Consider the following 26,516-nt stretch of genomic DNA (forward strand, 5'->3'; position numbering starts at 1 on the left):
CCATGAGCTGTGGTGTAGGTCGCAGATGCAGCTTGGATCCCTCATTGCTGTGGCTCTAGTGTAGGCCAGCTGGCGGCTACAGTTCCAATTAGACTCCTAGCCTGGGAACCTCCATATGCCATGGGTGTGGCCCTAGAAAAGACATACACAAAAAAATTATATATATATATATATATATATATATATATATATATATAAATGTCCTTTCAGCCATACATACAGAAATTTTATAGACGAAGTGATAGGATTTCTAAATTTTGCTAGGGTGAGAGAGCACAGAATAAACAAGATTGGCCATGATTTGACAATTGTTGAAATCGGATGTTGAGTACATAAAATTTCATTATTCTATTCTACCTATATTTTATGTACATTAGAAATTCTCCAGAAGAAGCTTTAAAAGGTGTTGAAGTTTTTCAAAAGCATTAAGACACTCCAATTTCTTGTTTACAGTTAATGGTAATTGGCAAATTCACTTTATTGTAGCCTAAGTTTCTATCTTGTATCTTTAAGACGTATACCTTTCCAGGTACAAACCACTTTCCTATTAACTTGTAATTACAGACTTTCTTACTGTTTAACACTTTTTTGTATAAATCTGCAATGTTTTCTTGAAACTGACAGCACTAACAGCCTGAGCCTAGCCAGAACAGACTGGGACTTGATCCCACATGCCAGGACTCGAACCCAGCCAAAACCCAAATTGGAACTTAAACCCACAGTTTTAAACTAGAGTCACTCACCTGGTGTCTGGACCTACTGAGGTTCAAGTTCTTCATGTTTCCATGCAGAAGGAATTTAGAGAGATAGGCAATAAATAGATTTATTAAGATAGGATGCTTGTGAGAGATCAAGTGGGCAGGCAAGGAGGCTCTGCCCCAAGGATCCAGTGAGCTACAGTTTCATCATCCAAAGGGAGAGGGGGTCAAAAAAGACCGCCTCTTCCTTTCTGGGACTGGTAGCTTCTCCTTGATATCATGTAAGGTGTATATTCAAATCAGCAGAAGGGCGGTCCTCAAATTCCTGCCCTTGGTCTGAATCTGAAGGCAGGCCTCATCCTACCCACCAACCAATGTCTCGTCCTCCACTAGTCAAGCAAGCCTGCCTTATTCTGATGGCTTTCTTGAGCAATTATTAACTTACAGTGACCTCTCAACATCCCCTAGATTTCCCTCTCATCTCTGATCCTTTACTGGGATTTCTACAACTACCTGTGGCTACTCTATCCCTATCAATATCATTTTAATTCCTAGGATGTTCTATAAAGTATTGTGCACAATTGCTATAAAGCAACTCACCTAAAAGAGGTCAGTACTTAACAGCAACACACTAGCTAACACTTGGTTTCAGACACAAAAGCTTATACAAAAATTTTTTTATTAAGTACACTTTCATATTTAAAAGAACATCTAATATTACAATGTGATTGGATCTTTAGAATACATAATTTATTCTTAAAATACACAACTTATATACAGACATTAGAAACTCAGTCCCCAAAATACTTAATAAAGATGTCTGGATGACACTTATAGAACTGACCTAGCATTTTTTTCTTCTCTTTTGCAGACAGTTTTGAATCCTCATCAATATTTTTTAGTAAATTCAGTAGCTCATCCTTGGTTGTCTTCCTTGTATGGTCAGAATAATCACTCTGATCAATTCTCTGGCAAAAAATATATCCTTAAAGTTTAAAAGTAAAAATTTCAATTAATGAATCTATTCCTCAGTTTTAACTAGAAAAATCAAATGACACTTTTATATTTATATATTTTTTCCTCACTTTGTAAAATGCAGGTAAAGATGCTAAGCACTGCTGACTTTCTAACCCTGTCAAGTGGCTTTTTTACATAAAGAGGCTCTCTGCGAAGTATGGATAACTCTGAGGAGATAATTTAGAGTCTATGAAATTAAAGTGCAACCACTTACAACTAAACACTTTAAAATAAACATTAGGGGAGGAGTTTCCATCATGGAGCAGCGGAAATGAATCCAACTAGGATCCAGGAGATTTTGGGTTCCATCCCTGGCCTCGCTCAGTGGGTTAAGGATCTGGCATTGCCATGAGCTGTGGTGTAGGTAGGCAGCTATAGCTCCAATTAGACCCCTAGCCTGGGAACCTCCATGTGCCGCAGGTGCGGCCCTCAAAAAGACAAAAGACAAAAATAAATTAATAAAATAATAAAATAAACATTAGGAACTTATCCTTATGAGACATGGAAGTAATATTTCTCAGGATTACCTGTGTCTTTTTGTGGATCTCTTCCCTTCTGAATGTCCATGAGCTTGACACTGACAATTTTATGTAGAGTTCCAGGGATCTTAAAAAAAAAAAAAAAAGAGCAAGAGAGAAGACATGGAACATTATTCAAATGCATTTTAATCTATTGATCTATTACATAAACTCAAATTAACTACTTTCAGAGTTTTACCTTAAAAACATCTTTCTGATGATCCATTAAAAAGAGTACCAGAAGATCAGTTTTGCCTTTGGATAAATTTTTATTGTCAACAATAGCTTTCGAGAATATCCTTTTCACAACCATTCGGTTGTCACTCTATAAAAATCAAAACATACCCAAAAGTACATATTTTTAAAAATAAATATAATATAAAAGGCAATGCTAAATATTAATAGCTATTACCTCAGAATAGTTGATGCTGACAATGGGATAATCTTAACACATGCATCTTATAAGTATTACAGATACTGAATACAATCAACATTTAGACAAAAGACTTACTTCTTTCTGTAATTTAAATTCAGAAGGATGTGCTGCAACAGCCATGAAATACAGTAGCCTTCTGAATTCTTCTCTATTTTGGGAATCCAAAAGCTTTAGAAAGAGCTGAGTAGCTTCTAATGCTATTTCAGTCTTCCCATTCACTTGAGGCCAAAAGAAAAAAAAAAAAAGCTTTTAATTTTGACCCAACACAACTATATTAAAGGGAACAAAATTCAAGTTAAAGTTTAAGTGTTAAAGCTTAAGCTAATGAGTAAACTTATCTAAAACTATGTTCCAAAGCAAAACAAAAAGACTATGAATTACAATGAATGATCAATACTATCAAGAAAGCCTATACTCAAACTGGCAACTAACTCCTAAATTGTTGTTACATACAAATCTTAGGATGTAACTCAGCTTTGTAAATAATCTCCCAGCCTATGTTTTCCAATAAGTAAATCTGTGTACAGTACTGATGTATCCAACTCTAACTGAAAAAAATAGGATTCTCTGAAACATGCAACTTGTTTTCAACAAACCATGTGGAACAGTCTGGCTCACTGGTATAAGGACAAAGCGGAGTGTTTGCCATTGTGAAGAGGATGAAGGCGGGGTGGTGATAGTGCTGTTAACACTTTCTGAAAAGGAGAATTCCTATTCTATGCTTATTAGGCTCCCAGTGAAAGAGAGCAGGATTCTCCTGGGACAAGAAGTTCCCACCTAGCTTCCGAATTTATTAAAGCCTCTTTCCAAATGAGCCCTACAAGTTCTGGAAAACAAACAAACAAAAAGCTTTCCAGGGATTACTCCAGATCCACGCCCAGCTTGAAGTAGTACTATTTTGGTTAATTTTGAGGACAAGTGACTTCTTCCTGTTTCCTCCAAAAGAGAAATACTAGTATCCACTAACATCTTACTTACCTAAGAGTTCTGCAATTCCATTATGAACATCAGATAAGTGATTTAACAAAGGTTCCCTTCTACTGTAATATTTGCCAATGGCATCAAACAGAAGTTCTTTCACTAAGTCTATTCTATCTGGTTGCTCAGGAAAGTTTCTACTTATGTCCACAACCATCTGGTCTGGAAGGTATTCCAAGCAGTCAATTGCTGAAGAGAGCCACTCATCTTCCCTAAGGGGGAAAAAGAATTGTTTTAAAAAACAAAGAATAACCAATATATACTCAGTACCTAATTTACTAGCTATTTCAAGTTTAATACCAGGATAAATCTCTATACACCTAGATAAAGATATATGTAATTTTTTAAATATATAGCTAGATCACATATCACAAATTAAAAAGTTGGGTTTAATATGTCTTTTTAAAAGTGAAAACAGAAGCTAGCCACTACGATATAGGGCTGAAAAGAACACTGAATTCAAATTCTACTCCTTTTTTTTTTTGGCCACATTTGAGTCATGTACAAGTTCCCAGGCCAGGCATCAAACCCACGCCATTGCAGAAACCAGAGCCACTGCAGTGACAACGCTGGATCCTTAACCTGCTGAGGCACAAGCGAACTCCCAGACTCTACTCCTTAAATTCACTGTGGAGGTCCAGAAATTCTAAGTTACTTGCTCAGGGTCCTAGGCAATACTAGATGCCAGATCTGACTCCTAGACCAGCATTTTTCTAACACAGTGTTGCTTACTTCAGGGTACTATATATGACCCATCATCTCTGACTTTGGCTATAAGTGAATAGTGGAAGATAAGGGAGGGTTTCGGGGGAAAAAAAAAAAGCTACATTTCAAGAAATAAAATGACTAAGTTTTAATATTCAATTTGTAAATATATACAGTTTAAAAAAAAATCCACTGCTGTGGACTCAGGACATGTAATTCTGCCACCACCCAAGTGCATTATCTTGGATAGGTCATGTCACCTCTCTGGTCATCAGCTTCACCATAAGATGCAGATAGATGATCTTCAGGGTCAATTTCTAGTTCTACACTTAAAGTAATTATAAAATGTTTTCACATGTTACTTTATATTGTAGAAATGTAATTTTTTAAAAAATGTTTTCTTTTTTTTTTTACTTTTTAGGGCCACATCCATGGCATATGGAGGTTTCCAGGCTAGGGTCTAATCAGAGCTGTAGCCGTTGTCCTATGCCACAGTCACAGCAACTCAGGATCTGAGCCACGTCTACGACCTACACCACAGCTCATGGCGACGCCAGATCCTTAAGCCATGAGTGAGGCCAGAGATCAAACCTGAAACCTCATGGTCCCTAGTCGGATTCATTTGCACTATGCCACGACGGAAACTCCTAGAAATGTAATTTAAATTCTTATAGAATAATAAGCTTCCTATTTATACAGAGAGGTCAATAACTACTATGTTGGGATTAATTTTTCACATAAGGTCTTAAGGTTTTTTTCCCCTTTTTTTCTTTTTAGGGCCTCACCCTCGGCATATGGAAGTTCCTAGGCTAGGGGTCGAATCTGAGCTGCAACTGCTGGCCTACACCACAGCCAGAGCAACATCGGATCTGAGCCATATCTGCGACCTGCACCGCAGCTTGCAACAATGCCATATCCTAACCCCCTGAGCGAAGCCAGGGATGGAACCTGCATCTTCATGGATACTAGTTGGGTTTTTAAACCTCTGAGCCACAATGGGAACTCCAAGTTTTAAGCTATCTTTTGACATTCAACTGTTTATTAGTAGTTCATTAGAATGTAGAACTTTTGAAGTGCTAAAAATAAAAGCTGTATTCCTTTCAAACATGTTCATCTTCCTAACTGTACTGGGACACTACCTGCTAAGGAAAAACCATTAATAATTAAATAAGTTAGAAAAGACAAGATTTTAACATTTTGTAATTTTTACTTAGGGGAAGAGTTCTAAAGTTATAAGGAATATAGAACTCTTCCTTAAAGAAAAATAAAATCACAATTCCCTTAGCACCTCAAGTTAGGCCTTCAAATTTATATTCAGGGAAGTGGTAATCAGAGGTGAGAGCAAGAGTTATTTTTCATTATATTTCTTTCATAAAACTAGTTAATTTTAAAGCACATATTTAACAGACATTTTAGAAGAGTATAAAAGCATACAACAGAGTCAAAAGATTCTAAGAATTTGACAAGACTGTTCCTTTTGTTCCAGGTCCCATTGAAGATTAGAGAGCTCTAGGAAACCAAACAGCCCTACATTTCAACAAAGATAAAAAGATGAAGCAGGAGTTCCCGTCGTGGCGCAGTGGCTAACAAATCCGACTAGGAACCATGAGGTTTGGGTTCGATCCCTGGCCTTGCTCAGTGAGTTAAGGATCCACCGTTGCCGTGAGCTGTGGCATAGGTCGCAGACGCAGCTCAAATCCTGCATTGCTGTGGCTCTGGTGTAGGCCAGTGGCTACAGCTCTGATTAGACCCCTAGCCTGGGAACCTCCATATGCCTCAGGAAGTGGCCCAAGAAAAGGCAAAAAGACCAAAACGAACAAACAAACAAAAAAAAAGATGGAGCAAAATAATTTTCTTCACTTGATGTGCAAGTAAGGTATATATGAAACTAATGACATTTAAATCTCATTTTCTAATTTGGACCAAAGAAGGTAATTTTGTTCTTCACATTTCCCAATACTGATTAATATCAACTGACGAAGCCTGTCTGATTGTATGAAGAGATCAAAAGATTATGTTAAAACTCATCTCTTCTTACAAACGCACTCAAGTTATTACATGTATTTCCACATACTGAGATTCACTGTAAGCCTTGAGAATCCCTCGGTCCAGATAATTTCTATTGTTGACCAAGTCAGGCTGCCTCTTAGGTTGAGGAACTTTAGGTACAACCTCTTGCCGTCTGAGTAGGGAGTCAAGGAGTGGAAGGTCTATAAGTTGTAGCAGACGCCCAATTGTTTCTTCTTGCCATACTTCATTAATAACTGCACAGGGAAAATGAGAAGGGGAAAGTAACAATTAATAGTTACTACATGCTCACAACAATATCTGCCTAGGCAGGTCTAAGCTAATACATTGTGGCAAAAGGAAAAGAAAAGACAAAGAGGGGGTGAGTCAATTTTATGCAGTGGTTTCTTATAACAAAGTAAAACAATTCAAGATTTGTTTAAAGTGTAGGAGAATACACTTTGGACAAGAGGAATTCTTTTCATTCTTGTGCTGTAAAAAAGCAATATGGCTTGATAAGAGATCAAGTCATACAACATGTTAATAAGGACCTTGGAAGAAAGAATGATTCATTCAATCTGCAAACTGGTTTGAAACTATTGGCTGCGGATTATTCCACTCAGGGTTTCCACAACTAGAATGGAGGAGGGAAGGTGGAAATCAGTCATTAAAACTACATTCCATTGCCACAGACAAGGAAGAACATAAGAATCTTGCTAATGTTTTAATATAATTTTCAAATTTTTGTTGAACCTAGTAAAATCTTAGGGAAACATATAACTGAGAACAGATTTTTAAATAAATTTTTAAAAATCTGCATGCAAAACATTTCAGATTTGAATCTCTGCCAGCTGATAGGACAAAAGTCAGTGTTCCAGAATTGCAACACTGATCTATTTGTGAAAGATAATAGACCTCTGTTAAAACTTAATATCAACAGCTTTAATACACAGTGTGCTCTTTCTCTGTGCTCTGAATATTTAAATTCTAATAAAGGTTAAGATTGAAAAAATGTAAATAGCTTTATTTGAAGTTAGTATTCTATTTCTTTCTTGTGTCATTTTTTAGCTTACCTTGTGGAGACAAGGTTGCAGAGATATCTACCTGAGGGGAGTCAGCAGGCTTTAAACTCAGATTTTCCCACAGATCCTCTAAACTTGCTGATTTGATATCAGACCTAAATAACACATCTGCATACCTAAAATGAATTTAAAAGTTAATGTTTATTAGTAAGCCCACAGAAATATTTTCATCTTTGAGAGCCAAAAGTTTCTAGAAAGTTTATTTCAGAGCAAAAACATAACAAATGCAAATAAGAATAGAATAAAATACAAAAACATCCCACCTTCTTTCTCAAGCCTGAAATTACACACTCTCAATTCTCCTTTGAGGCGTTTTTGTTTTGTTTTGTTTTGTTTTTTTTTTTTCCCACACCCATGGCATGTGGAAGTTCCTGGGCCAGGAATCGAACCTGCACCACAGCAGCAATCCAAGCCACTGCAGTGACTACACTGGATCTTTAGCCTGCTGCACCATGAGAGAACTCCTCCTTTGACTAAAATTTTAGTCTCCAATTTTATAAAACATAATCAAACATAGTCAAACTTCATTATGCTTCCTGTTTTTAATAGTTATCTCTATACCTGGGGCATTCTTTCACGGAGAATACTCATCATTTTCCAAATACAGATCTACAGTCCTGTATTCACAATTCTGAAACCCAAAAAGCTTTGAAAAATTTAAAGTTTATTCATAATTTCTATGGTGATAAAACCATTCCTTCTATCATAGCCTTTATCTATCCCAGTTAGAATGAATATTTTCACTGCAAAAATATTAATGTGTTTGCTTACCCAGCACTGTTCTAGATCCCTCTAGGAGTGTTATCTAATAAATATAAAATTACCACATGCATTACTTTTCTAAAATCTCCAAAATTCCAAATTCCTAAACACATCTGTTCCCAAAAGTTCCAGATAAAGCATGTGACCTACACTTAGAACGTACTGACTGTGCCCTACCTTGTCCTTGGGTTTCCTTCCTATATATAGAGGTAAATTTTAAAGTTTTAAATACAGAGTTACAAAAATTTTTTTTTTTTTTTTTGGTCTTTTTAGGGCCGCACCCACGGTATATGGAAGTTCCCATGCCAGGCGTAGAATCATAGCTACAGCTGCGGCCACAGCCACAGCAACATGGAATACGAGCCTCGTCTGTGACCTATACCACAGCTCACGGCAACTCTGGACCCTTAACCCACTGAGAGAGGCCAGGAATTGAACCTGTGTCCTCATGGATACTAGTTCAGGTTGTCACTGCTGAGCCACAACGGGAACTCCCAGAGTTACAAAATATTTGCAAGTCAATACACTAAAACTCTGACTTTTAGTCAGGTCTGTATTGTAGGAGCTTCAGCTACATGGTCACCTTTACATAGTTTAGGGAATAAAAGAGAAAAGGTGGTTTATTTCTTGACAAATAACTAAGTTAACTGTGCACTTATCACTTATATCCATTTCAGTCACTGGGTTCTGCCCGTCTTTCCTCCAGTGTCCCTTTAAATGATGCCTGCTTCTCCACCACTGCTGCCTACTTCACCCTCATCTGTAGACGTCAATATTGCAATAGATTCCTACCTAGCTCTCATTAGGCTGTCCACATAGCTTCTAGGATGACCTTTCTAAAATTAAATCTCCTTGTGCTTAAAGTCTTTCTGTGGCCTCCCCAGCAGCCGTGTGATCAAGTACAAACTCCTTAAAATGTCTTCTGAAACTTTCTGCATTACAGCTCCCAGGTGCCTTTCATACTATTCACCTGCTATTTTTCTGGATTCTAGTGACAACCGACCTGCCTGCCTTCACCTCTCCTATTCTCATACTACTTTGCGTATAAAATGACTTTTTTTATATACTATAACTGTAACCTGAAGCAGAAAATAAATCAGTTTGTTGATTGTTTCTGCTAAATATATGAACGAACAAGAATTCTAGGAGATACCAATAAAAGTTCCTTCTACTTTATCCAATTTACCCACAGGCCCAGATTTTAGCCTGACTTATTGTTTCAAAAAAAAAAAGAATGATAGTTCTCATTAAAAAGTAGACAAAATCCTGCCAATATCCCTTCTGCCAATATTAAATGATAATCTATCATTATATACTAACCTGGAAGGTGAAGATAGCTTGTTCTCTTTGCCTAATTGACTGTCTTGGTTAGGTACTGTTGTGAATCTATAAAGGCTGCAACTACTATCTTCAAATGTAGGTTTTTTGTCTTTTCCAAAGACTTTTGTTGGAACTGCCTCAAATACTTTGTAATCCATTAGTGCTTGACAGACTCTCACCACTTTGGCCCGAGGAATATCTACATCACCAAAATATTTATTCTGAATCAGGTGAGAGAAAATGACATCCACAGCTTCTGAACCAACAAAACAATCATTGTGTCTTTTTAAATGATGTCTTCGCTTTTTCACCTCCACTTGTGTTTGAAGAGTGTTTATAATGCTGCTCCACACATATGTGGCTCCAAATGGCTTTTGGGCTACGCTGAAACCTGGAATGAGAAAACTCACAGAGTCACTTTGCTCATTTATAAGGTCTAAGCAATCCTTAAGCAAAAAGCGGAAATCTCCAAAGCTGTTATAAGGAATGTTTATGAGGGCAGCTTGTTATTAAAATAGGAAATTAGTAGTAATTCATAAAAAAAATAATGCTTACTACATGCTAAACACTATTCTATTTGTTAGGATATAACAATGGGCAAAATAAAGTCCCTCTTCTTAGGGACCTACACTTTGTGGTATGACAGTTAGATCAGTGTTAAAAAAGAAAAATAAAGGAGTTCCCATCGTGGCACAGTGGTTAATGAATCTGACTAAGAACCATGAGGTGGAGGGTTTGATTCCTGGCTTTGTTCAGTGGATTATGGATCCGGCGTTGCCATGAGCTGTGGTGTAGGTCACAGACGCAGGTCGGATCCCGCATTGCTGTGGCTCTGGGGTAGGCCGGCAGCTACAGCTCTGATTAGGCCCCTAGCCTGGGAACCTCCATATGCCATGGGAAGCGGCCCTAGAAAAGACAAAAAGAAAAAGAAAGCCAGGTAAGGAAGAGAATGCTGTTTTAGATGGGATGTCAGGAGAGACCTCTCTGACAAGGTGATGTTTGAGCAGAAGGCTGAGTAAAACCAGGGGGCAAGCTGTGCAATAATCTGGGGAAAGAGTAGAGAGAACAAAAAGGAAAGGCCCTGAGAAGGGGGTGTGGTCTGCTAGGAGAGCAGGAAGGAGGCCACCAAGGCCTGAGTGTGCGGTCAGGGGACAGAACAGCAGGAAATGAGGTCAGACAGGAGTGAAGAAGGAGTCTGGAATAGGGGGTACAGATCCAGCAGGACCTTATGGCAGTTACCAATTATGAACAAGGAACTCGATTAAGTGATCTAATCTTCATAGCAACCCAATGAAATAGACATCACCTCTACTGAGGAGAAGGAAAACAGATTTCACAGAGGTTAAGTGTAACTTCCAGACATCATATTTTAAAAGGTGGTGTTGGGATTTCTATGATTTCAAAGCATTTATCAGTCAGATAAATAGACAGATGTAGAGCTATAGTTATAAGTACACATGATGCTTGTTCGAATAAACTAATTTTTTTTTTTTTTTGTCTTTTTGCTATTTCTTTGGGCTGCTCCCGCGGCATATGGAGGTTCCCAGGCTAGGGGTCGAATCAGAGCTGTAGCCACTGGCCTACACCAGAGCCACAGCAACGTGGGATCCGAGCTACGTCTGCAGCCTACACCACAGCTCACGGTAACGCTGGATCCTTAACCCACTGAGCAAGGGCAGGGACCGAACCCGCAACCTCATGGTTCCTAGTCGGATTTGTTAACCACTGCGCCACGACGGGAACTCCCCAATAAACTAATTTTTAAAAAGCTTCCTATTATGCAGGCTCATGAGTTTAATGCCTTGTAAGCAGGATAAACTAACAGTCTGGTTCCTGCTCAATAGCAACTTACAGCTTATTGTAAAGATAGGAAAAGCACAGAAATAAAGCAAGATTTTAGCTAAACAGAAAAGAACATGCTTTCAAAGATTTATCATATTTTCCCTCACTCTAATAAATTGATATTTGGCACAACTACATAGAAGAAAAGGAGAAATAATTTAAAAAAATGGACCTTAAGTTTTATAAGCTGATGGAAATAAGTCTAGCTTATCATCAGCTTGGTGGCTAGCTGGCATGCTCTCTTTTTTTACATAAACAGAGCATGCCTTTTTATGTGTTATACTTTTTAATGATCCTCTGAGTTTTTAAGCTCCCATTTCTGTTAAGTATATAACTTCCTTTATTTTCAGGATATTTTGGCAGAGAAACTGAAAAATAATTACTTCCCTTAGGGTAGTCTAAAAAGGAAAACAATATGCATCAGTACAACAGTAAGGAACAAGGGGAATTATAATGAAAGAAACTGCTACTTTAAATGATGTCTTCATTTTATTTTATCTAAAAAGGCAGGAAATTACCTTCCTGCCTTTTTAGATAGAATAGAATGTGTAAGATGAGAGCAAACTTAAGTTTCTGAATGACATTAAAACTCTACTCAATGCACTAGAATCATAAATTTTAAGGTGGTCAATTGGAATTCATCTTTTCTGCCACAATAAATATAGGGAGTGTAGTGAACCACAGTGTATCCACTTACAGTGTAATTTTGCAGCTACCATAAAAATTACTAACATATACATATAAACACAGAAAACTCTTTACTATTTGTTTGTATATTTCCAATACCAAAGGGAGATGGGTAGTTTTACTATCCACCATTTTATTATGATGTTAGTTTAAAATAATCAGCAAGACAGTTTTTAATTATCAAAATAATTAAGTTTTTAAAATTTCAGATACTTCATAATCCATTACTAAAAAAAGGAAGTAACTGATGCCAGGTTTCCAAATATGTGACGAGTTTTAAGAATTGAATTATCTAGAATCAAGATAAATCAAGCTGAAACTAGATTTACTACTTATGCTGTATTTAGTTTCTACTGAACAGAGCCAGAATCATGGATTTGATGCAATCCCCAAATATGTCCAGGTCACTCCTAGTATCCACAACCAGGAGTAGCTGTACTATTTCTAGCCACAATGACTAAATAAAAGGAGGATTAGCATATAATATTCTTTTTCTTTCCCCTCTCCTCCCCCAGCACTTAATTTTTTTCTTTTTTAATTTGCTTTTCAGGGCCAGAGGTGCAGCATATGGAGGTTTCCAGGCTAGGGGTCTAATTGGAGCTACAGCTGTGGGCCTAAGCCATAGCCACAGCAACGCGGGATCTGAGCCGCATCTATGACCTACACCACAGCTCAGGGCAATGCCGGATCCTTAACCCTCTGAGCGAGGCCAGGGATCAAACCCACAACCTCACAGTTCCTACTTGGATTTGTTTCCTCTGCACTACAACAGGAACTCCCAGCACTTAACATTCTTAACTTCCTAACATACCAGAGACTGTAGCTGAGATTTAAAGGAACTAATGCCTGCTCTTTAGTCTTTTTTTTCAAATTTTCATTATATTATTAATAATAGCTAGTATTTGAGGACTTACAGTATGATGAGCTCTGCCTTCTCTCATTTAATACTGATAAATCTCTTTGAAATAGTTATTTTGAAGAAATTGAAGCTCAGAGAATTAAACAAACATGCTCTCAGTTTTACAGGTAGTAAATATATCTAGCTTTTCCTAGTACTTAAATGTAAATATATTTAAAGTAAACCCCCGGTGGTTTTAGCATTAACCCTTCATTGAAGACTTGGATTAAGTGCAAGAGCTTTAAGTGAGCCACTAGATTAAAGAAACAGACAAACAAACAAAAACAACTTTAAGATCCGTGAATCTTTAACCAAGCTATTTCAAAATACTTAGTAGTCATTAATCCTAAAATAAGATAGGATATCATTAATTCCATAATATATACTATCCTCAGTAAATTGGAAAGGAAAATAAGCAAGGTTCAAACTTGCAGAGCTCAGATTGCTTATTCAGTACCAATGACACAGACTTCTGGGCTAGTAATAATATTAAATATGGGAGTTCCCGTCGTGGCGCAGTGGTTAACGAATCCGACTAGGAACCATGAGGTTGCGGGTTCCATCCCTGCCCATGCTCAGTGGGTTAATGATCCGGCGTTGCCGTGAGCTGTGGTGTAGGTTGCAGACGCGGCTCGGATCCTGCGTTGCTGTGGCTCTGGTGTAGGCCAGTGGCTACAGCTCTGATTCGACTCCTAGCCTGGGAACCTCCATATGCCGCGGGAGCGGCCCAAAGAAATAGCAAAAAGACAAAAAAAAAAAAAACCAACAACAACAACAAAAATATTAAATATGAAACACATAAATCATAAAAGTTGAGCTACAAGTAAGTAAGCATGAGAATCCTAAAAGATAAGGCTGACTCACTTATTAACTTGAGGTCAATAAAAGAAGTGATGGGGGTTCGGGCGTCAATGATGCAGAAAAGACTAACTTTCACAGGGGACTAAAGAAAGAAGAACATAGTTCCCCATATTAACTTGCAGTTTAAATATGGGAAATCAGGAAGTCCGGCAGGTTGGATAACACAGTATAAAAGATTAAAGAACAGGTTAGAGCAGGATGGTAGGCATCTGTAAACCACGCAATGTTTCCAGAGTCTTCCAGGCATAATACAATTCAGCCCTTTCAGGTCCCCTCTGTTCTTACTGACCATTAATTCCCAAACATTGCATCCTGGGATATCTCCCCTCAAGCATCACCACCCACAGACCCAAACAAGCTCATGTTCATACAGATACTTTAATACACAATATATCCTAGACCTGCTGAGTTAATGTGCCAAAACCCACACCAATATAACCTGTTTTTTTTTTTTTTTCCAATGTTGATGTCACCAGTTGAACACAGATCCCCCACATGCTGGTTTGAAACTTCTTTTTTTCTTTATTTGTCAGTGCCTGAGGTATGCAGAAGTTCCCAGACCAGGGATTGAACCCTTGCCACAGCAGTGACCCAGGCTGCCACAGTGACAATGCCAAATCTTTAACCTGCTGTGCCACAAGAGAACTCCCTGAAACTTCTTATTTGTCATCCTCTAAGAGCTGAAATTAACATTGGTATAGCCAACCATGGCCTGGTAGGATGAATTATTGTGCCTTCTAAACAGGATTCAAGAAACCAGAAGTATACAATAAGTGCTTTGTAAGTCTAGCAATCAGAATTTAAGCTTCAGCTTGTCCTCAAACTTCATTTACAAATGAACTGAACAATTCTTTAAAATTCAAAGTTGAGAGACCAGCTGTGGTAATACTGAATAAGAGCTCAAACTTCTATAGTTTGGTTTCTTCATTTACTGATATAAGAGCTCAACACTACATTTAAGGTAGGTTTCAGGTCTAAACTGCTAATTATAGGATTTTAGAGACTGAAACTATACCTTTCTCCATTTAGATATGGACACTGACCACCAAACAAAATATGGTAACAAATGAAATATAGGAACAAATTTGACCTGTTAGGTAAAAAGTTTCTAAAAGACGGTGTATTAAGAGGCTCAAAAAAACAAAAAACAAAAACAAAAACAAAAAACAAACAAAAAAAGGAGTTCCCGTCGTGGCGCAGTGGTTAACGAATCCGACTAGGAACCATGAGGTTGCGGGTTCTGTCCCTGGCCTTGTTCAGTGGGTTAACGATCCGGCATTGCCGTGAGCTGTGGCGTAGGTTGCAGACGCGGCTCGGATCCTGCGTTGCTGTGGCTCTGGCGTAGGCCAGTGGCTACAGCTCCGATTCGACCCCTAGCCTGGGAACCTCCATATGCCGCGGGAGCGGCCCAAGAAATAGCAAAAAGACCAAAAAAAAAAAAAAAAAGGCTCAGAAATTGTTTTAGGAGTTCCCGTCTGGGCTCAGTGGTTAACGAACCGGACTAGTATCTATGAGGACAGGGGTCGATCCCTGGCCTCACTCAGTGGGTTAAGGATTTGGTGTTGCCATGAGCTGTGGTGTAGTCACAGACACGGCTGGGATCCCGTGTTGCTGTGGCTGTGATGTAGGCCAGCAGCTACAGTTCTGATTAGACCTCTAGGCTGGGAACCCCCATACACCGTGGGTGCGACCCTGAAAAGACGAAAAAAAAAAAAGAAAGAAAGGAAAAAAAGAAAGAAAGAAAAAGAAATTATTTTAAACTTGATCTATAACATTCTACATATACTCTTGAGTACTATATAAATCTAGGCTAGTTAACATTCAGTTTTCAAGCAGTCTTGTCTTTACGTGCTTGAAAACAATAGCTATTTTTCAAAAGCAAAGACTGATTCTTTGTATGTATTTGAAACCTGCCCAAAAAAAGTTTAGCAGCAATAAAAAGTTAAACTTCTAATACTAAACTGATATGTATTTGTAATACTACTAATAATCATCTCCATTTCTAAAAATACACACTAAATAATCAAGTTATTACAATTCCCTGAAAATCAAGTCATAAGGCAGATATGTCAAGAAATTACATTTACTCATAAGTCACAAGAGGATAATTAGCATCAACTATATAGTCCTGCCGTGAAAACCAATTTAAAGACAAAAAAAAAAAAAAAAAAAGGAAAAACATTTCTATGATCACTTCAAATGGTGACGATCAATACACACATTATAAAGCTATATCCCAAGTAAAGGTAAACATTCCACTTTTTTTTTTTTTTTTTTTTTTTAGGGCCGCACCCACAGCATATAGAGGTTCCCAGGCTAGGGGGTCCAATCGGAGCTATAGCTGCCGGCCTACACCACAGCCATAGGAACGCCAGATCCGAGTAGAGTCTGCGACCTACACCACAACTCATGGCAACGGTGGATCCTTAACCCACTGAGCGAGGCCAGGGATTGAACTTGCAACTTCATGGTTCCCAGTTTGATTTGTTTCTGCTGTGCCACGTCGGGAACTTCCTAAAACATGCTACTTGTAAATGAATATATAACAATTTTATTTTCATTCTTGGGCATTAGACTACCCCCAGCCCTCAACACACAAACAAAAGAAGAAAATTCAGACAGCTCATGTTAGGCAGTTTTGCATAAAACTTAAAGAAACAGTGAGCTAGTGCTTTATTTCTTTCAAATTTCCTTATACTTCACAGAGATTCAAATTATTCAATACTTAATGGTTATAGATTATTGTCAACTCTTAAAATATTTTAGAGTTCCCGTCATGGCTCAGCAGAAACCAATCTGACTAGTATCCATGAGGACGCAGGTTTGATCCCTGGCCTCGCTCAGTAGGTTAAGGATCTGGGGTGGCTGTGAGCTGTGGTATAGGCCACAGACTTGGCTCAGATCTGGCGTTGCTATGGCTGTGATGTAAGCAGGCAGCTGTAGCTCCAATTCTACCCCTAGCCTGGGAACCTTCATATGCCATGGGTGCAGGGTTAACACAGTGGTTGTGAGTGGGTGATTTTACTTCCCCTGGGATATATGACAAAGTCTGGAGCTATTTTTGGTTGCTATACGCTGAGAAGGAGGAGTGCTACTGACATTTAGTGGGTAGAGGGGCCAGGGATGTTGCTTAACATCCTACAGTGCACAGGCCTGGCACCTCAACAGCAAAAAAAATGTCAATGTCAACAGCACTGAGGTACAGAAACCCTGGGTTAAGTGAATACTGTTTAGACTTGGAAACTTGTGTTAATGCAGGAGGCATAGTGCTGAGTTCTGCGAAGAGAGAAAGACAAGAGCATGAGTTTTGGAATCCCAGAGACCTTGGTTCTATTCTTGGCTCCATCACTACTAATAATGCAATCTTGGGCAACATACCTAACTTTTCTGGTGCAGATCATAGCTAATTCCACTTCTCTCAGTTATTGTGAGGCTCACATGAGACATATATGTAAAGTGGCTGGCATGTACCCAGCAATTAACAGATGTATCAAGGAGTTCCCGTTGAGTTCCCATCGTGGCTCAGTGGAAACGAATCTGACTAGCATCCTCGCTCAGTGGGTTAAAGGATCCCGCATTGCTGTGCCTGTGGCACAGGCCTGCGGCTACAGCTCCGATTCGACCCCTAGCCTGGGAACCTCCATATGTCTTGAGTATAGCCCTAAAAAGACAAAAGACAAAAACAAAAAAACAAAGATGTATTAAAAAAGAAAGGGGAAACGATCTCAATCTAGAAGAGCCTAAGGAGATGTGGATTCACTGTAATATATCCTGGATGGGACCATGAAACAGAAACATGACATTAGGCAAAAACTAAGTATCAACTAGCAATATTGTTTCACTAATTGTGACAAATGTATTAACTAATGTAAGATGTTAATAAAAAGGCCAACTGAGTGAAGGGCATATGGAAACTCTACATACTAACTTTGTGACTTTTTGCAAATCTAGTCTAAACATTTTTTATTTAAAAAGTATAAAGAAAAAAGAGGGTCTCTTCCTTCCTCTGAACCAACAGGACACAGTTCCTACCCTCCTACAAATAGGTAAAGTTCTACCATTTACCTATTCATACCACCTGGATGATGATGTCAAGCTCTGAACAGTTTTCAGTCAAATAAAGACAACTAGCAGATAAGACAAATGTGACACATATCAAAATATTTAACTCTTCATCAGAAAATAACAAGTATACTGAGTTCCTGCTGTGGCACAATAGGATTGGTGGTATCTCGGGAGTGCTGGGATGCACGTTTGATCCCTGGCCCAGCACAGTGGGTTAAGGATCTGGTGTTAGCTGCACCTGTGGCTTAGGTCACAACTTTGGCTGGGATCTGATCCCTGGCCTGTGAACTCCATATGCAAAGGGGTGGCCAAAAAAAAAAAAAAAAAAAAAAAAGAAAAAAAAGAAAAAAAGAAAGAAAATAACAAGTATATAAAATCCTAAATCATTTAGGATTTGAGAGAATTTTACTAAAGAATTATTTTTTTCAAAAGAAGTTTTAAAATGTTACAGAATTGTTAAGACAAAGGAAAAAGACTATATTTATTGGACATTAACCAAAAAAACCTCATGAAAATAGATAAATGTAGAGAACTGTATTTGGGGTATTAAAACTAGGTAGCTGTGACTGAGCGGGGAAAAATTCCTAAGAGTAATACCAATATTGCAACATTTTCACTGTACATTGGTTTTAGTAGTCCAAGAGTTTGTTTTCATTTTACAAGGCATTAAAGTTGCCATGCTGAAGACTGACACTGCCTCTGAAAAGGAGGCTGCAGGTAAACTATGTAAAATAAATAAAAAACAATTTTAAAATATGTTAGAACTATCAACAAAATTAGGCATGGGTCGATACTTTATTTCATACAGATTAAAGAGAGAGCATATGGGAAGTACTTTGAGCTCCCTAGAAAAGTGATACCAGGTGAATTCAAAGAATTAGGTTACAGTCTAAAGGGATAACAGGATAACATACCACTTTTTTACCTGTCTATATAAAAAGGCAAATATCTTGCAAGTATTTACTAAAGGTTAGCTTATAGACTTTCTTTCTTCCATACAGATCAGCTCCCTGGTTGTTACAGCCCCTTTAAAATGTGGAAGAGTTACTAATAGGTAAAGAAACAAATATACAAAGCTGCTTGCCAGAGCACACAGAACGACAATGGCAAGGAACCAAAATCCAGCGGCTCCCATTACCGTGCTCACTAGGACTGTGACAAGGCAACTAAAGAGTGGAAAGGGGATTAACACAGGATAACAGGGAGGGTTCCAACAGCAGCAAGCAAAGCACATGAGAATAGGCAGTGAGGCCTTCTCTGCCCACTGCACCAAGTATGCAGAAGACTGTGGTCCTTTCCTTGGGTTCAAATTCCATAACCATCATTTTAACTCTTCCCTCTGAGAGTTATCTATTTAATTTTGAATACATGTTCCCTTGCACTAAGAATCTGTTCACAAATGACCAAAGTTCTGAATTGGTATTTCAAGTGTTAGAGAAGACAAGACTTTTTTATTTATTTATTTAGCGTTTTAGGGCCGCACCTGGGCATACGGAAAGTTCCCAGGCTAGGGGTCGAATGGGAGCTACAGCTGCTGGCCTACACCACAGCCACAGAAACGCTAGATCTGAACGTCATCCGAAATCTACACCACAGCTCACGGTAACACCAGATCCTTAACCCACTGAGCGGGGCCAGGGATTGAACTTGCGTCCTCATGGATACTAGTCAGATTCATTATTGCTGAGCCGCAATTGGAGCTTCAAGAGAGGACTTTTAATCATGTAAAACTTGGGAATTTCTTTCACTTAAAAAGTGAGCCTAAAGATTTCTCAAGACTGTTTCCAAGACTATTTGATTTTATATTCCTAAATGATGAATTATTTCTCTTCTCTCCTATAAAACAAGGAAAAATTCTGAATGTAGCCATCATGTGCTCATCTGAATCCTTTCAATTGGAGGATAAGGTCAATATTAAGATTGTTTTTAGAAAAGTACAAACAGAAAAGTGCTTCTCTATCACAATTTATTCTTAGCATTTTGAAGATTATGCACCCAATGTGACCTACGACAATCCACTGACCACTCTTACCTTGAGGAATGAGTCACAGTTTCACTGGTTTGTTTTTACAAATGAAAAGTTTTTGTCAGATGGGGAACTAATTCTTAAAGCACCCCACATTGCAGCTACAAAAAGGGGGAAAGTTCTAACTTCTCTAAAAGTAAACTAAAAAAGCCAAGTGTTATCTGGACGTCTTAACTCTATTAACTGAGATGTAGGATACGTTGGAATTAGAATTTTAGAACCGATCGTCCAATTCTGTTCCGTTGTTGGAACATTTAAAAAACCCCAAGATGTTAGCATACTAACATTCTAAGCAAACCGCCCCCCAACACATGATTAAGCTGGCAGAATTCACCAGCGTCTCTCTTAATAACATAAATCCTCTGAAAAAGAAAAGCAAAAACTTCTATTCATTGAAATACCGTTTATCCGGAAAGCACAAAAAATACCTGAAGCCAAGTTTCTGCCGGTACAATTTAATATAACAGAAACTTCTCCTCACTCCCAGGAAGAATCTGGGGAACAAAGTGGGCAAGAGAGGCATTTGGGCCATGGCTGTACTGAGGAGTCAAGGTCTGTGGCTGAGACAGAAGGCAAAGAGCTATACCACTGCAGATATACTTGTCACCAGTACTGCTGTGGAGCACGTCTGGTGACCGTCTGCCAGCCCAGTCCGCAGCGGGAGCACAGACTAGGACACGGTTAAGTTAAAGTTTGGGTAACTTAGAAAGCTGAGCAGCGAAGGCACTGGTCCGAGCGGCCGCAGCTGTGAGGAGCTCCCGGAGGCCGCCGCGGACCTGGCTGTACCCGGCGGAATTCCCGCCCGCGCGAGAACCGCAGCCTGGGTCCCAAGCCCGCCCCCGGACAGGGTCCCTGGCACCTACCGGGAGGCCTCCGCGCGGGGCTCTGGAGAGCCGAGAGGTTCAGAGCCGCCGCCTTCTCCCGCACCGTGGCCATGGCAGCAGCGGACCACACGCCACCACCTCAGACTGCCTCACCGCGAAGTGGGTGCCGGCGCTGCGGCCGCCAGTTAACTGGCCGGGGCAGGGGCGGGGCTTCCGGCAGGCACCGCCCCCTGAATCCTCCGCCCCCGGCGGGCCCGCGGGACCGCCAAGCTCCACCGGTCACGTGCAGGCCCGGCAGGCAGTAACCTGCTGCCCCGCGGGCAAGGGAAAGGTACGGCAGCTTTCCCCTTGAGTCCCGGCCTCGGGGTAGCCAGATGGGAAATATTTCTGCGAACACGACCCTGCGAGTCCGCGCCTGCCCCACGCGGCCAGCATTTCGTCGCGGTTGGCAGAGTCCAAGCGCAGGCAGGGATAAGCGCCCGGCAGCCTCAGACCAGCTGGGTGCAAAGCACATCCCATCCCACACTGGATTACCTCTGGGCCTCACTGTCCTCACCTGTGCGCGGGGGCAGTATTAGTACCCACTTAACGGATTTATTTATTTATTTTTTTAAACGAGGATTACACGACCTAACTCATGTTCGGCATTTTAGTAGTTGGGTCTGGAACCTAAGTGCTTAATATTATATCACACCCATTTCCACGCATCCCTTCCTGTAAAGAACGAATCTTTTATCTGGCCCAGAGGAGCAATGTCTAGAGGTCAGTCAGGAGGGCAGGGGCTGGCCTTGGGGCTGGCTGCCAAGGAAATCAGTGCTGCCTTCAAAGTAACTCTGGGTCTGGTGGCCAGGGACAGAACTAGGAGAGAAGGGGAGGAGGAGGGTAAAGGGATCCAATGCTGGGGTACCTCTGAAAAGATGAGTTGATATGAGACCAGTAATTCAATTCTCCCCCTCCCCTTTCTAACTTGCGGATTTCGCAATCATTTTAAACCTTTAGTGTACTGTATAATAAATTAGGAGGAGGAGGATGACCGACCGTAACGTTATAAATTAAATGGTTTTTAAATGGGAGTTCATTAGCTTATTGGAGGACGCTCCTACACGTGGTTAGAAGAATACATACGTGTGGTTATTTCAAAGAATCCATATCAAGAAGCTGCGACCTTAGGGACCCCGGTTTAACGGGTGAGACCTGAGCCATTGCTGCTCCTAAGATTTGGATTAGTATTTTTATGTGCTCCCTCCCCCTGGTGGTAGTAAAACCCAGCTTTGCCTCAGTTCAAGGAATTTCCTTTGTTAATTTCTCAGTTGGCTATTGCTCTCAAAGATACACTTTAGGACTGGTTTCTGGTATCCAGTAGACCAGTTAACTTTACCTTATGCTTTTAACCGAATCAACACACAAGTCCGTTCTCACTACTCAGGAGAAAAAAAGCTCATCTTATTTTTGAAACCAAATCTTGAGAAACGGTAATATTGACTTAAGCGACTATTTTGATATTTTATAAAAATTTCAAAGAATTTTTTACCAGCTTGTGCTATCTTTGTCTGTCTTACCTGGCGAAATGCTCCTTTTTACTTATCCACACTCTATGCATCCTGGAGGCCTAATTCAAATCCCACTTTCTTCACTGGACAGACTTTTTTTCCAGATTATACTGATTATTTCTCCTCTACAGATCCATGGCAATTATCAAGTACATCACTGTTTAGGGGGCCGTCATATTGATATTACGTAATTATTTCAGCACACACTTTTTTTTTTCTTTTTTTTTACACGCCTGCCTGGCATATGGAAATTCTTGGGCCAGGGATTGAATTCCAGCCACAGCTGCAACCTACACCACAGCTGTGGCATTGCTGGATACTTAATGCACTGCACCACAGTGGGAAAACCACACATATCTTTTAAAAGTTTTTTTATTTGATTAAGTATAGTTTATTTACAATGTTATATTAATTTCTGCCATACCACAAAGTGATTCAGTTTTATATATATATGTAAAAAATATTAATATAGTTATGTACATTTTTCATATTCTTTTCCATTATGGTTTATCATAGGATATTGAATATACAGTAGGACCTTGTTTATCCATTCTGTATATAATAGTTTGGGAGTTCCCATTGTGGCTCAGTGAGTTAAGAACCCAACTAGTATCCATGAGAATATAGGTTCAATCCCTGGTCTTACTCAGTGAGTTAAGGATCTGGTGTTGCCACGAGCTGTGGTGTAGGTCACAGATGCAGCTTGGATCTGGCACTACTGTGGCATAGACCATGGCCTACGGCTCTGATTTGACCCCTAGCCTAGAAACTTCCATATGCCACAGGTGCAGCCCTAAAAAGACAAAAAACAAATAAATGAACAAATAATTTTAAAATAAAATAAGTATATATAATAGTTTGCATCTGCTAATCACAAGCTCCCAGTACAGCCCTCCCTCCCTCTCCCTCCCCCCCTTCCCTCCCCCCTTGGCAACCACAAGTCTGTTCTCCATGCCTGTAAGTCTGTTTCTGTTTCATAGATAAGTTCATTTGTGTCATATTTTAGATTACACATATGAGTGATATCATATGGTATTTGTCTTTCTCTTTTTGACATTCTTCACTTGGTGTGATAATCTCTAGGTCCATCCATGTTGCTGCAAATGGCATTATTTCATTCTATTTATGACTGAGTAGTATTTCATTGTATACATGTACCACATCTTTTTGATTTCTTTCAGTATCTGATGTGTTGGGCACATAGTAGATATCTTGTAAAATAATGATTACCCTATTAAAATACATAGCTTTAAAAATATCAGCTTAATGCTTTTTAAAATTTAATGTTTAGGAACCTCTAGTAAAAAAAAACATTAAAAAATCTCTCACATATCTAGATTTATCACAATCAGACAGTTTACGAAGTGAAAGGAAATTTCATCCATTCATTTTTAGATGGATCTTGGTGCACTGTTGCACAGCCTGCAGACTTTTTTTTCTTTCTTTCTTTCTCTCTCTTCTTTTTTTCTGTACTATAAAACTACTATAAACAACATGGACCTAGGTAATTTTCCCAGATTTTTTTTCTTTTTTTTACTTACACAGTATTTTTAAGAAATATTCATTGATTATTTCTCAAACAGATGTATCAGGTCAATATTATGTTTAGCATATGGGAAAACTTCAGGTGGTCTAGCTTGTCCAAGCCAGTTAAGATGTAGGAAATAGAACTGGTTTATAATTCACTAATCTATTCTGGTGCAATTCTGAATCCACACACACTAAATAGCCCCAAAATAAACAACTAGCTCACTATTTCCTCTAGCAAAGTTAACTAGAAATGTAAATCTAGAAATATATTTGGAGGTTTTGAAAAAAATGTGTTATTAATATAGCAATTTAGTGCCATCTTTTCACTATTAAGGCATGGAAAGTATAATTTTAAAGTTTCCATCTTGAATTTTGGCTAAGTCAAACTTCAGACTCATATCTTAATGAAGGCTCATCCTCCCCCAAATTGCTGGAGTGACTATTTGTGTTTAGGAAATGTTCTCTCTCATAATCACCCCCCATTTTCAGTGGCCAGGTATTTGGGGAAACAAGGAGGAAGATACCAAAAACAGAAAGGAATTAAAACTTGTTTTCTGGGATTTCCCATTGTGGCTCACCAGATTAAGAACCTGACTAGTATCCATGAGGATGCAGCTTTGATCCCTGGCCTCACCCGGTGAGTTGAGGATCTGGTGTTGCTGTGAGCTGCGGTGGAGGTGGCAGACACAGCTCAGATCCCTTGCTGCTGTGGCTGTGGCGTAGGCAGGCAGCTATGGTTCTGATTCAGCCCCTAGCTTAGGAATTTTCATATGCCGCAGGTGCAGCCCTAAAAAGCAAAACACAAAATAATACAAAAATTTGTTTTCTGGAAAGGCTCTAATACACAACTTATCAATTTGTTGTGAATTGAAGTTAATAAATTAACTTTCCCAGGGTTCTTACCATTTTAACCTTAATTTTTAATAGAGTACAGCAAACCGTCCTCTGTTAAAGACATTTTGAGCAGTAGTCCATGCACATATCTGGGGGCACAAAGGAGCCCTTGACATTATACAGCCTGAGACTGACCTGTAAAAATGATGCTTAGATATTATAAGAAAAAAAGCTTATAATTTCTCTCCCTATTTTATTTCTTTGTTTGTTTATGCTCTTACAAAGACTCGCAAGCTTAAAAATTGAATAAAGACCCTGACGAAAATATCCTTTTCTGTCTCGTAAGAAGATTTTTCTCAGAGTTATTTTGCATTATTTGGTATAGGTTAATGTCAGTTCAGATGAGCACATTTCAACAGGTTTGAATTCATCTGCTCATAATTTAAAAGGAAAAATTTAGATTTACATTTCCTTGTCCTTATAACAACTTTTTAGAGGAGACCAAAGACCTTGGGATATTACATATACTTTCAAAATCACATTCTAAAATAAATTTCCTAGGAGTTGTCTTGTGGTGCAGCAGGTTAAGGATCTGGCATTGCCACTGCAGTGGCTTAGGTAGCTGCTGTGGCAAAGTTTCAGTCCCTGGCCTAGGAACATCTGCATGTCATGGGTGTGGCCAAAAAAATAAAAATAAAATTGTGTTACTATATACAAATCTCCACTGTTTTTTAACATGTGCCACTAATAATATAAAACATCAGATAACACGCAGTGTCAGAGAACCACATTTGAGAAATATTCCTCTAGCACCTCATAAATTGTTCTTATACCTGGTAGGAATTTTTACACAGAATGTAAGCTCCAAGACTTCAGGGATTTTTTTTCTTTTCACTGCTGTCTCCTTAGTATTTAGTTCCGAATCTGTTCGTAACTGGTTCTGAGCAATTTTTGTGAATGTCTAAAGAAACAAAATATTTCTCAGTAAAAAAATACATTTCAAATACATATACAATATTCTGTATGCCTAGTATATATGATATAATGGTATATCTGAAGTTTTTTAGAAAAGAAGCATGCCATTTTTAATGAAAATTTCTATACAATATTACTTAGATGTACAATATTACAAAATCATAGATTACTGAGAAATAAATTAATATTTATAATGAATTGCCCTCCATGTAATTTCAAATACAGAGATTTTGAAGTTTTCTTATTAGTTGTAGGCTATGGGAGAATTAGAATAAATCATATTTACCATAAGTATTGTGTAGAAATATTCTCGTTATTCACAGTCCACCCCTCTTGCCCTTTATATAAACCATAAGTCAATAACAGCCCTTCTCATGGAGTAGTGAAGTACATCAAATGGTTGTTTTGCTCTTTCATTCTATACAAGTTTCAATTAAGTAAACACTAATATACTCATGCCCAATATTTAGAATATAATAATGTCTATAGGAAGGTCATGTGATTATTTGACCTGGTGAACTAATAGAGAGATAAACTATGACCATTCTTATCATAATTTATTGAGGGCCCCAGAATTTGACTTAGACTGATGATTTTCTCTTTTACAAATGAAGTTTCTTTATACCCCATAATAGTTACAATTTAATTTTTCTCCTTTTTTTTAAATATTTCTAAGCTCAGCTTTTAGTTTTTTTTATTACTCAAATGAATTTGTAACATCTGTAGTAGTATAATGATCATAACATTCCAATTTCACAGGATTTCCATCCCATAACCCAAGCACATTCCCCCACCCCCTAAACTGTCTCCTCTGGAGACCCTAAGTTTTTCAATGTCTGTGAGTCAGCATCTGTTCTGCAAAGAAGTTCAGTCTGTCCTTTTTTCAGATTCCACATGTCAG

The 26,516-nt window shown here is 38.8% G+C and overlaps 1 protein-coding gene across 1 annotated transcript; it reads right to left on the minus strand.

The window, feature by feature from the left end:
• Positions 1-1,360: 1,360 nt before the first annotated feature.
• On the minus strand, positions 1,361-20,917 carry DEPDC7 (DEP domain containing 7). The gene is made up of 9 exons (XM_021083209.2): positions 20,766-20,917; positions 9,524-9,914; positions 7,433-7,557; positions 6,427-6,616; positions 3,648-3,859; positions 2,745-2,887; positions 2,433-2,558; positions 2,243-2,321; positions 1,361-1,683 (listed from the first exon to the last, which is right to left on the minus strand). Exons 1-9 carry the CDS (start codon positions 20,836-20,838, stop codon positions 1,490-1,492), a joined length of 1,533 nt encoding a protein of 510 aa, XP_020938868.1. The 5' UTR covers positions 20,839-20,917; the 3' UTR covers positions 1,361-1,489.
• Positions 20,918-26,516: the final 5,599 nt, after the last annotated feature.

Source organism: Sus scrofa, chromosome 2 (assembly GCF_054392235.1).
Source record: "Sus scrofa isolate SSC_HxYL_T2T_F1_AM1 chromosome 2, Sscrofa_HxYL_maternal_Yorkshire_Landrace_v2.0, whole genome shotgun sequence".
NCBI classification, from domain to species: Eukaryota; Metazoa; Chordata; class Mammalia; order Artiodactyla; family Suidae; genus Sus; species Sus scrofa.

Coding starts and splice junctions, on each gene's coding strand:
- DEPDC7 (XM_021083209.2), bottom strand. CDS start 20,838: ATGGCCACGGTGCGGGAGAAGGCGGCGGCTCTGAACCTCTCGGCTCTC. Junction 7,558..9,523: donor AAGCTATCTTCACCTTCCAG/GTTAGTATATAA, acceptor AATTCATTTTAG/GTATGCAGATGTGTTATTTA. Junction 2,559..2,744: donor AATTTAAATTACAGAAAGAA/GTAAGTCTTTTG, acceptor TGATTTTTATAG/AGTGACAACCGAATGGTTGT.